The sequence below is a fragment of the Protopterus annectens genome, chromosome 3.part1 (assembly GCF_019279795.1).
Source record: "Protopterus annectens isolate FY-2018-M chromosome 3.part1, PAN1.0, whole genome shotgun sequence".
In the NCBI taxonomy this organism is placed as follows: domain Eukaryota; kingdom Metazoa; phylum Chordata; order Ceratodontiformes; family Protopteridae; genus Protopterus; species Protopterus annectens.
Window position 1 is genome coordinate 1227052925 of NC_056732.1, and position 13222 is coordinate 1227066146.

General features: G+C 38.7%; 1 protein-coding gene across 1 annotated transcript in view; it reads left to right on the forward strand.

The window, feature by feature from the left end:
- LOC122797761 (DNA topoisomerase 1-like) overlaps window positions 1–13222 on the forward strand; it is an 880254-nt gene that overhangs the window by 325392 nt on the left and 541640 nt on the right. The window contains exon 6 of the mRNA XM_044066283.1: window positions 6898–6978. Within this exon, the coding sequence (XP_043922218.1) occupies window positions 6898–6978 (81 nt within the window). The remainder of the gene's footprint in view (window positions 1–6897; window positions 6979–13222) is intronic.

Here is a 13222-nt window from a genome sequence, read left to right on the forward strand (position 1 = left end):
GAGGTCCAAATCTGATAACGCACAAGCGGAGCCAGCTTCAGGTTCGGCCGTCATCAGTGAGGCACTTTTGCAGCCCCTGTCATCGGCCATTTCAGAACAGATGGCTGAAACAGACTCTCATGAGGAGCCAACCAGGCCTTTAAATATTTCTGTTGCAGGACCTTCGGACAATGCTCCTTCGGATGGGTCCAGAGCCGCTGTGCAGGTACCGGCTTCCGAAGGGGTTTTCAGGCCTACTCGGCTACTAATAAAGGCAAAGCCAAAGGCAAAGACTCCTTCAAAATCAAAGACTTCTACACAGGCTTCTTCTGAACCGGCTCCCAAGTCACAGAAGCAGTTACTCTGGCGGAGGATTTGATTACTATGATTAGGGGTTCTCATCCCCCTCCAGACAAAAGGCCAAGGCAGGATATTTCTTATGATTCCTCTGATCAGGCTTCTGTTTCCTCAGTTTCTTCTTCTGATCAGGAATATTCTTTCCCTCCTTATGAGGATTCTGATGCTGAAGAATCCATTCCTTCAGCTTCTCCCCCTGAGGATTTCTCTTTTGGGGAAACTTTGCATGAAATGAGGGAACATTTCCACTGGGAAGGGCAGGAGTATTCGGAATCCAAGAAAAGGCTGAGGGAATTTCTTCTTCCCCAACATTAGACCCCTGGCTATCCCTCCTTTTTTGGATATTGTGGATGATGCCTTTTCGGAGGCTAACTTAACCCCTGACTCCTTTCCTCCTGCTCCTGTAAAACCTGATAGGTATTACAGGGTTCCTGATTCCCATCAGTTTTTATATAAGAACCCTTATGCTGACCCTGAAACCATTTCCAAGTATCCTAAGGCCGCTTCTGCCAAAAATCCTACTCCTCCTGAAAAGGATTCTCTATCCTTAGAAAGATGGGGCAAAAAAGTGTACACTTCTGCTACTTTGTCCATTAGGGCTTTAAACTGTCAGTTTCATATGTTTAAACACCAGCAATTTCTATTGTCTGTCTTAAAACAAAAGCTTACTTCCATTTCTGCCTGTGCAGAGAATAAGGAATTACATGATTTATTGCATGCCACTGAACAGGTTGGGAAGCATGGTTTACATTGTGGATTTGATGCCTTGGAGGCTTCTTGTAGGGCTGCGGCCTCTGGCACAGTCATTAGGAGGCATGCATGGTTAAAGGAACAAAATTTACCTGAACAGGTAAAGGCAAAATTATTGGATGCTCCTGTTCAGCCTAATGTTTTGTTTGGATCAAAAGCTGAAGAGGTGATTAAAAAGATGGAGGATAAGGCGAAATCAATGCAAACAGTTGATTTCTTACAAGTACAGCCTCCTAGATTTAGCAGGAATTGGCCTTCAAAAAATTGGTCCTTTCCCTCTTCAGACAGGCCTCAGAGGGGTAGATATAGATGTTCCAGAGGGAGGCCTCAATCACAAGCTGCTTATAGACTAAGACATTGGACTGCTTCCACCCCTAGGGGGGAGGAGAGGACATGTCACAATCACAAAGGAAACAAACTCAATGACTCCCTCTGTGGGGCTACAGGAATTTCTTCCCTGGAAGCCCCCCTCGGAGGAAAAAACTCTTTTTTTTATCAAAATTGGACTCGAATAACCCAAGACAAATGGGTTTTGGATGTGGTTTTAAGAGGTTACAAATTCCATTTTCATACTTTGCCAAGGCCAAGCGGATGGCCAGACCTTCCAAAACATCAATGGACGGAGGCCTTAAATCAGGTGGAAGCTCTTTTGGCTATGAATGCCATAGAACTGGTTCCTCTTTCAGAGAGGGGAAAAGGGTTTTATTCATGGCTCTTTCTAGTCCCCAGGAAGCAAAACTCATGGAGACCCATTCTGGATCTGTCGGTCTTGAACACCTTTCTAGAGATTCCAAAATTCAAAATGCTTACTCTACAGCAGCTACTTCCAATGCTGTCCAAAAATGCATGGATGGTAACTTTGGATTTAAAGGAGGCATATTTACACATTCCCATCAGGCAGGATCGCAGAAAATACCTCGGGTTCATAGCCGGATCGAGGCACTTTCAATTCTCTGCGCTGCCCTTTGGATTATCTACTGCGCCCAGGGTCTTCACCAAATGCCTGGCTCCAGTAGTAGCTTACTGCAGACTCAAGGGAATTCAAATGTACCCTTATCTGGACGATTGTCTAATTCAGGCAGACAGCAAGGATGTATTACTCCAGCATCTAGAATTTGTACTGAACCTCCTCAAGTTCCTGGGATTCTCTGTAAACATAAAGTCCAATTTGACTCCGTCACAACAGATAACTTTTCTGGGTGCTCTTCTAAACACTACAACCCAGATGGCATTTCTGACATCCGAAAAACAATTTCAGCTGGCTTCAACTTTCAAAACGTTGGCAACTTTAACTCAGCTATCTGCAAGGAAATTCCTGCAGGCTTTGGGTTACATGGCCTCCTGCATCCTTCTCGTACCATATGCAAGACTACACGAGGAAAATACAGTGGTACCTAAAAAGTGTATGGTCTCAGCATTGCCACAGTTTAGACATACTGATCTCTGTCCTTCCTTGCCTTCAAAGGGAATTTCTTTGGTGGTCCAGGGCATGTGCTCTAAACAAAGGGAAACCCTTCCGTCTGCCTCCTGCCACTCGGATTCTAACCACGGACGCCTCGGATTATGCTTGGGGAGCCCATTTTCAGGGCAACTGTCTGCAGGGCCTTTGGACAAAGGATCAAAAGCACCTGCATATCAATTTAAAGGAAATGTTAGCTGTTCAGAAAGCTCTATTGGCCTTCAGGAATCTTTTACAACCAGGGCAACTACTAATATGGACAGACAACACCACAGTTATGTGGTACATAAACAATCAAGGGGGATCTCATTCCTACCCCCTTTGCAGACTAGCCATGGATCTATGGAACACAGCTCTAGCTTGCAATCTGGATCTTCAAGCTCAGTTTCTACCAGGGAAGCAAAACTTCCTGGCAGACAGTCTGAGCAGAAATCTTTCAGATCCACACGAGTGGATGCTGGACACCAAAATATTCAGGATGATAACAGCAGCCTGGGGATGCCCTCACATAGACCTCTTTGCATCCCATCTCAATCATCAACTACAGATTTTTTGCACCAGGACTTTCCACAGAGAGGCTTGGAAAGTGGACGCCCTGTCATTCAGTTGGAGGAATCTCTCGGGATATGCCTTTCCGCCTCTTCCTCTTCTTCCACGAGTCTTATTGAAGATAAAACAGGACAAACCCAAGATGATAATCTTGCTGGCTCCAAATTGGCCTAGACAGTTTTGGTATCCAACTCTAAAAAAAAACTATGTCTGGAGCCCCCTTGGGTTTTACCTCAGTCTCCGAACCTTCTGTCCCAACATCAGGGTCAGGTTCTACACTCTCATGTCAGAACTCTCAGCCTGGCGGCCTGGTTAATCTAGGGCCTTTGATTTCTTCTTTCCTACCCAAGCAGGTTATGGATGTCATTTTAGAAGCCAGACGTCCTAGCACTAGAAAATCTTATGCAGGAAAATGGAAAAGATTTTGTTCCTGGATGCAGGCTCAGGATTCTGATCCTCTTCTTCCTAACATTACCTTAATTTTACTTTACTTGACAGATCTTTTACATAAGGGTCTCTCTTTCGCTTCCATTAAAATACATGCCTCTGCTATTTCTGCTCATTATAATTCAGACCCTCCCATCTTTTCCCACCAACTCATGAGACAGTTTCTCAGAGGAGCTAAGAACTTAAGACCTCCTAGATCTTCTCCCATTCCTGCTTGGGATCTCAACTATGTTCTGGAAAAACTAACCTTGCCTCCTTTTGAGCCTGCTGCCTCTTCTGACATCAAGTTTTTATCTTGGAAAACAGCAATCTTGTTAGCCCTAACCTCTGCCAGGAGACGAGCTCTTATGGCTGTAGAACCTTATATTATTTTTCATCAAGACAGGGTAACTTTGAGGACTAATCCTACCTTCATGCCTAAGGTGGTTTCCAAAGTGGCTTTAAATCAAACTATCCACTTGCCAACCTTTTTCCCCACTCCTCAAAATAAAGGGGAAAGTATCTTATATTCCTTGGATGTACACAGACAACTGCGTTTTTACCTGGACAGAACCAAGGACATCAGAAAATCCGAACAATTGTTTTTCTTATGCTTCAAGTTCCCAAGGTAAAGCCATTTCAAAAAAGACCATTTCTAAATGTATTGCTCAAGGAATCAGATTTTGTTTTTCACACCATGGAAGGCAAATCCCAGGGAGTATATGGACTCATTCCACCAGAGCTGCTGCCACTTCTGCGGCCTTCCTCAGGGGAGTTCCTACCAAAGACATCTTGGAAGCTGCAACTTGGAGTTCAGTGCATACTTTTTCTAAGCACTACAATCTACCTCTCTACTCTAAGTCTAGGGCAGGCTTTGCCTCTGCAGTTTTGCAGGGCCTTTTAGCCGCCCCTTCTTTATGACCACTTCCCTTTCTTTCAGCTTTGGGATTCTACCCTACAGTCATGACTGCAACAGTGAAACACGATGAACATAGTACAGTTGTGTACACCTACCATAAATGTAGATGTTCGAGTGTCTTCACTGTTGCAGTCTGGGTTTCCCTCCCTCCTGTCCCTTCTTATTTTTTTACTTTTCACCATTCTTCTGAGGTGTATTTGCAAAGGTTTTGGGACCTTTTTCATTTTGGGACTCCTGACATCTGGGGCAAGAAAAACTGGAGAAGATGGCGTCTGCTGTCAGCTTTGTACTCCTGGCGCTCTGACGTCAGGGAGCGTAGCTGAACAGCCGACGCCGGACCCAGACTTTGGGATTCTGGCCGACCGAGGGCTGCCTGCCGGCAGGGGAGATCCCTACAGTCATGACTGCAACAGTGAAGACACTAACATCTACATTTATGGTAGGTGTACACAACTGTACTTTCTGGTATAAATATAACAAATGTATGCATCCTGATACGGACAAAACCTATCAGTTTAGAGTTACAGCAGACTGTAATACCATGCACGTGGTATATTTAGCATCTTGTCAGCACTGTTCCTCTTATTATATAGGAAAAACTGAGAATAAGGGAGCACCTGTATGCTATTAGGGTGAAATATTATAATAATGCTTTATCTAAACACGTACAACTGTATGGTGAAGAGCATACTTTTAAATTTATGGTTATTGATATCAATCAACCAACTATAAGAGAAGGTAATGGAAGGAATACTACAGAAAACAAAGAAATAATCTGGATAATCAGAATGTGGGCAGATAAAGGCAAAGGCCTTAATGAAAGAGCCTCAACTTGACCTGTGTTAAGAAATAGACCATATAATATCAAGTATAGGTATTTAGTATGATAGTCATTTCATTACATCATATTCATATTGTTTGGTATTTTAATAATACCATGTCCTATTTTGTTTATTAAATATAGGAAGAATTTAGCTAGATATGTATGCCTTTTTATTTTTGATATTGCAAATTTACCAGCTTGTTCATATGATGCTGAATCATTTTATTGAACATTATACTCCTAATTCAGTATTTAATATATTTTATATATTATATTTTTTATATTTGTGTGCTTTTTCAGGAAGCCCTAATAATTTATTTTCTTTACAATTTAATATCATTATTATTTTTCATATTAGTACAATCTAAAAATTTATTGGACTTTTATAAGACAATAATAATAATATGCTTAACCATTATGATTTTCATGCTTTATGAGTTAAGTCATTAAAATGGTTGACATAAAAAATCTTCATACCGCAAGAAAGTAGAAAGTAACTTCTATTTAATAACTCCAATGGATACTAGAATGCCCCCATTTCAAGCTCGAATTCTACTCATTTTTATTATAAAATGGGACTGTCGCATAGCAACATATACTTTCTATGGGCTAATAGCTACCTCCTGATATTTTCTCATATATTATTCAATACAACAGTGCATCTTGTAAAGCTGGACGGTGCAGGTTAATAAACATCCGTGTTATTGTGTTTTTGTCTTTAGCCACTATAGACATATTAGGTCAAAGTATGAGGCATTAAGGTGGATGTTTATGTAATTTAGAATATTGGCATTATGTATATTATCAGAGCCTTCAACCTTGATGCTTTACTTGATTTATGGAATGTTTATAAAGATCGCAGATGCATTACATTAACCGTATAAGGTTGGATACAGCCAATGTTTATTAGTTCACTACAACAGCAGCAATCAAAATTGAAGCAGTAGTCTGTTTATACATTTGTAGTAATTAGATTTAACATCAGTAACGTATATTACTGCTATAATATAAACGAATTTCAATGATGTATATGTATAATGTGAATGAGAGCTGCTTAGTATGTGAGTAATCTCTGCAATGAAAGCGTTGAAATGTATTACAAGATTAGTAAAAGTTTTATAAAAGGTTAGTATATTTTTAAGGAAGCTAATAGAATAATTGATGTATTATCACATGACTACTATTTAAATAACTGTTTGTTCATTGTGAAAAGTTTTACGGTCTGAGGAAGCAAATGTGAAAGCGCTTACCGAATAAATGTTTTATCTGTTTTTTTACCTAAACAAGCTAGACTGGATTATTGCCAAGCTGGTGGTTGCCTTCTGATGCTTTTTGTTTTTGGAATTTTTACTTTTGTGAGTAGGCATGAACTCAAATGTTTTGGTATTGTTCAAGATCTAGTGTTTAATTAAAAAAAAAGTGTTCTCAACAGAGCCAACATTTCTGTAATGTCTACTGTTTAAACATATGCGAGTAAATGTGTGCATGTATGTATTTACACTTGTGTTACATACCGCAGGACACCATATATGCAGTAACTTGTGTTTAGAATGGTATCTGGCAAGTTAACTGCACTATTAAGGTTTTACAAAGTTAATTGTTTTCTTTCATGTTTTTTTTTTTTTTTGGATACAGTGAGTCTACAGAAATAGTCTTGAATGGCTTCAAAAATTCATTGGATGAGAATGCAAATTACACTAATGAAGAAGTCTTAAAGTAAGTTGAATACACCTTAAGCTTTTTTTCATATATGAAACATTTGAAACCAGTAAGCTAGAATACTAAAGACTGTTTGCACAGTACTTGTAACATATTACAATTAAGGATTCTGCAGTCACTAATGATTCTGTATTCCTAGACTGCAGTGAGCATTCCTTTTTGCAGTGGCAGAGTTTTGTTTTGGATACAAGTAGATGGGAAATATACAGTATCAAAGGGGCCAGCTCTGTGGTATGAAGGGGTGGAGCCCTGCCTGTGACCCAGACGACTTGAGTTTATGCAGAAGTTGTGGCGATGGAGCAGTTAGAGTGGGGTTAGGGGGCTAAAGTAAATGTGGCCCTCATTCAGTGGGATGGTGACACTCTGATTTGCTGAGGATGGGAACTTTGCATGCAGCACTTGGACTAGGGAGCTGTGCTCAGCTGCTGCCAAGCTGTTTTGACCGTCTTCCAAGGTCAGCATAGCTTCTGCAGAGAATATGTATTAGAGCTTGCATGTGACCCTGCAGGAAGGGGTTGGGGAGACATTGAATGGCTCTTCAGTTAGCAAAGTATGCATGTCACTTGCCGTGAGACAAGGGGTGTTAATGCCGTAGTGAAACTGCCCCTATTAGCTGCCTAAATGATGCATCATCATAGTTGCCACACCAGTGATGAAGGGAAAGAATGGGAGGGTTGGCTCAGGGGTGGCTGATGGTCTGCAGGTTGGAGAGGCGATACCGATATATGTTTAAATAGGCAAGGCATTGTTGTCCAGGCTGAAATTCTGTGCATTAATTCCTAGGCATTTAAACTACCGTAATGACCAAAATGCAACCCTAAGGTTTTAAGATACTGACCATGTATCAGGAATGTTCAAGAACTGTTTAGCTCATGTAATAATTCATACTGACTTAGGATAAGAGCAAGTTTGAACAGTAGTATTAAGACTTAAGTGATTGAGAGTCCCATTGTATGGGGTGGCTAGTACACTTTTTTTTTTTTTTTTTTTTTTTAATTACAAAAAGATCTCCTATGATGTAATTATCGTTCCTTGCTCCTGTGGTTTCTGTGATTTAATTATTGTTCCTTGCTCCAGACTGAGCTGTGTTACATTCCCTTGCATTAAACTGAGATGCACTGATTGCCTCAGTAACAATGTACAATGTCTTGCTGATCTGCATGCTCCTGTCCCACATTGGGCCTACAAAAGTATGTAGAAGTCCACCTACTACTTTCTCACCTGGAGAAAAACTAGCTGCTGATTTGGACACTGGAGATTTAAATGGAAAAGTTAGTTTTTTATTGCCACACTGTCCTTTGTGAGAGGAGACTTAGCTAACACTTCCTGGTTGTATTTCTGCTAAACAAAGGTTCCTTCTGATGTCTTTGGCTGACTGGGTACTGGTCCTTACTTCATACTGAGCTAAATTGCATGGGCTTACTTTATATTAAGCTGCATTGTACATGAGTTCTGTATTTTTGACTGAGCTGCCCACTACTGCACCATCTTGAGCCTGCAGAAGGAGGCCTACTGTCATTTCACATAGGACCAAACTAGCTGAGCTATGCTCACCAGTGTGGTTCATACTAGATAATAGGTGCTGTCTTCATTTTCACATCTTCCCACTCAGGGTATTCTTTCATGCATTCCTGCAAGCTAAGGTCCACACAATTCTAGTCCACTTAATCAGTTACTAAGCTTTGCTTAGTATTTGCTGCCTAAATTCTTCTTTAGCAAATCTAGCATTTGTTAGCATATCCTGTACTGGCAAAAGTCAGTCTATTTCTGATTTCCTGACTGCACTCAGTTGTTACATTAGTGTCACTTGTCATATGTTTGGTTGCAAGTAGAAAGCTTGCTCCATAGAAAATTAGTACAGTTACCCATTTACATATATTGGGAATTATGTTTGTTCATCGGATTGCTACAGTTTAATTAGCTCCATAGCAATTAGTACTGTTGCCTTATTACATTGTGTGAAAATTGTATGCTTATTAAGTTGAACGCATTTCATTTTTCAGCATCATTGAAATTAGCACCAGTATACTGCTCACTGTGTACTACAGTTGTTTACAACACTGAAATTAGCCCTGTTAGCATACTGCTACTTAATAATGCTTGACCATGTGGCTACCTTTTTTTTTACCCTGAAGTTGCACTTGCATCAGTAGAATTGTACATTTGGTTGTTTGCATGTTTGAAATTACCACTATTGTTTTTCTCCCATCTTGCTACAGAGTGGTCGTTCATGTGTTCATGGGGCTGCAGGTGGTCACTCAGACCAGTTTTGGTTTCATGCTGTAGCTGGTGATATGCTAGTTTACAGTGAGTTCGCTGTGTACTCCTAAGGTTGTGGTTGTTATGGTTCTGCGTTGTTTGCATATTGACTCTGCCTAGTGGCTCTCTTGTACTGTTGTCCAATATCTGCATTGGTATGCTTACCTGTGCTAATTTGTAATCTTTTATTGTACTTGATCATCTGCATTACTGCTATAATTTATTCATTTGTCTGTATACTAAATCTTTGCCATGATGGGACTGTAGTTGGATGTTATTTAATCTGTTGCTAACCTGCTAGAATTCGGTAGCTTTGAGCAATGTAGCTGCTGGTCCGTGCTCCCTGGCAAACTATTACTGTGCGATATAGAATCTACTTATCAGTGTTTTAAATACCTAATTGAACCAAACGCTGCCTTACTTTATGGTGGTCATCAGTCAGTGTGGTCATATTCCTCTTAAGCCCAATATCAACATTAAACAAACATATGTTGAGGTACTAAAAAAATGTTCTTAGCCAGAAAAACATCACACCTTACTCACAGCACACAAAACCGCATCTGCCCCCCCCAAACAAGGGTCATCAGAGCTCCATACCCGATTTCTTAAAGCTACAAGAGCATGCAGCCACATGTGACATTGCCCTAGTCATAAGTGTTTTTATAGACATAACACAGATATTCCACACACCAGACTGAACAAGGATAAAATGACGTCTTTCTCTCAGGTGCTAGAATTCGAAAGCTTAGAGTGAAAGAAGGCTTTCCTTCTTATAGCTTTATAATCCTTGTTTGAGCATGTTTGTCTTCAACAAATGGATTAAATTCCAAAGCTTTAAATAAAATACCATGCAATGAAATTAATACTTTGAGGTTCTTCATTTCGAGAAGCTTTATTGAAAAACACGAGTGCTTTCTTCAACAGTTTTTGACTTCATTAGGCCTTTCAAATAAAATGTAAAAATTCTTGCTTACAGTTTTCTTGAGGGGAGGACTGAAGTGTCATTTGTAGCTGAACCATTTATTGATGGGGCCCATGTAGTAAACAGTGCTAGACCAGATAACCAGACACTAAAGGAGTGTAGGTCATTGGTAGAAGTGCTGAGGGGAGAGAGATGTGGAAGATATCCTGTGTGGTAGAAGTAACTTTTTTTTTAAATACTGATTTTGCATACTCTACTTTATTGGCTAGAAATGTGTTTGGTTCTCTACCAAGGAAAATAGGACCCTTTTCCTGATATTTTCAGTGAGTCATTTAGTGTCACGTGTTACATGTTTTTGGGACCACTTGACTGTCGCACAGTAATGGATATAGTAAAAGTCCATGGACTTGCTTTTATGTAGTCTTGCTATTCTTTGTTGTACCTCAATGACTGTATGTGGTGCACCCACTGTTATGGGGGTTGCATAATTTGTGTATATATTCCTGTTTTAACATTTCTTTGTTCTTAATTGAAGTGTTAACATGCTTGAACAGGAGCTCACTTTTAAGGGGCTTAGTAGTCTCCTCAGTTTCAAAAGTTTACATTAGCTCAGTGCATTTCACCTTCTTATATAGGGCTTAGGGGAAATTAAAGTAAGCCAGTATGAAAGCACTTACCACATTTGTAATAAGCAGTATGTTATTAGTTCTGATCATTCCCACTTTTATTTAGGTTGAGCATCTTGTGCATTTATGATTCCACAGTGCAAGTGCAAAACTCGTGTATGTTAAGATTTAGTTTACAAGGTAGTTTTGTCACTTGTTCAGGTCTGCCAGGTTCAGGATGATATTCAGGGTTACCTGTACCCATTTATTTGCTAACAGTGTGTCTTGCGTCTTTGGTCAATGTGGAGAGAGTAGCTGTGTTACACTGGATAGCTGGTTAAATTTAGTACCCCTTAGCTGTCCCACAATAACGTTTTTTTTTTTTAATTAGATCACTTGATGTCTTCATTTCCTAGCATGTCATTAAACTAGTGGACTTGGGAATTCTGGCAATTAGCCTGTTTTTATAGCTCAGTACCATACGCTTGAGTTGATAGTTGGATTTCAAGACCAGATGATATTACAAGTGTGAAATAAATGTTACAGTATCATGCTGTGGATGAATTTTGTGTTCCATCTGGTTATTATTCACTTTTGTCCCAATACCCCAGAAAATTCCCAAGAACTGGGCTCATTGTTTCCTGTTAAACAGGGGTAGGGGATCAGTGGTTTATAGTTATTTTTGTTGCTTCGTTTTTTTAGCTATTTTTTTTACTTCATTGTATTTAAGGCTACATAGTTTTTAATCTGTTTGGTAAGGAGAGAAGTGGTCATCAAATAAAAGTGGTGGTTAGGCACTTTAGCAGAAAATGCAAGGATGCCTACCAAATATTGTGGCAAGTTCAGATAAAATAGGAATAGTGTCTGACTTCTGAGTGTTTTATCATAGATTTCATACTGAGTTTAGCAAAAAACTATGTAACTGAGGTGTTTCCCTTGTAAAATGCCTTTGGTCTGCTTCAGCATTCTGCTGTAGACTTAAATATTTTCATGTTGTATGGTATCTATTCGTTTTGGCTTTTAGGCACCTGACCAAAATGCAACCAAAACTGCAATTAAAGGGGCTATTGGAACAGCATAGAATATTTTCTCAAAGTATTATTCACGGATTCCTTCTTAGTGTCTTTTCAATGTGAATGAAGGTTACTTTTTGAATAAGAATAATTCATATTTACTATGGTCAGTACTTGCTAGCACCAGGAAATGCATCACTAGAAGATGGAAAACTATCTGCCCCACCCACTGTTGAGGATTTCTCGTCTTCAGTGAAAGACCTGGCACTCAAACTAAGACCGAAGAGCTTAGAATCTATCCAAAGACATTTATTAATAATTTAGTTGTTATTTTGGTTTTTATTTTGGTTTGTAATGAACTTTTTGATATTAGTACATGAATTTAGACTGGTAATAACTATAATAATAAGATTTTTTGATATAGAACATATACAAAAAAATTCCATCAATATTTCTGTCAAGATATAAATTCACTATATGTACATAGACATGAAATATGATTATTATTGTATATATTTATAGCTAGTTATAATCAAAAAACAGTCTTTTAAGCATTGTAATTAGATCTATGTTGGTTTCATATAGAATGTTTATGAATATTTTCATCATAAATAAGGACAGAATATATTCAAGAAAATAATTTATCTATTGATGATGGCTATATGCAGAATCTCCGTTGAATTTATATTTATATGCATGATTAAGGAGTGAGCCCTTTCCATGAAAATAATATGAATAATAGGACTTGTTTTTAATACAGGTTCTTAAAGAAAATATTGGCATTGGTTTTTTAAGTATGTACTTGATGACTTTACCATCATTTTTATAACATTAAATATACAAATATATAAATATATACATTATATACTACATCTGCCAAAATATACTGTCAGCAATGTATTAAACTATCAGTTCTATATCTGTGACTAATGGTCCATAGACTTTCTGTGACATGCATTGTATTACTTGAATTTGATGGCTTCTAAAGTAACCTACTGCAAAGTGATTTTAAGTTACACCCTGCTATACTTAATTGAATAAGTGAAAACTGAATGTTATTGGTCAATTAAGACTTTACCTAATTACTGCATTTAGATATAATGAATGTCTTTTTATTCATTTTATTGAATCTGAAGAAGCGTGCCTTTGTGGATGCACGCGAAAGCGCTTATCTGTTTTAATAAAGAATTGTTTTTTTACGTGGTGGTGCCTTCCAGTTTATACTACACATTTATTAATAATCCTTGGACAAAAGTTTTAGGACTTATTGAGACTTTACAAATGGACCACAACTCTTTCTGAACTGATACTTATACTAAAGAACTTGTGTATTTTAACTGTGATCTGCAGTTTTGCTTCAGGCCTATCTGTATATTGTAAATATTTTTTACCTTGTTTGTCATTTGTTGTCTTTTACAATTCTATCCACAAGGATTTAAGTG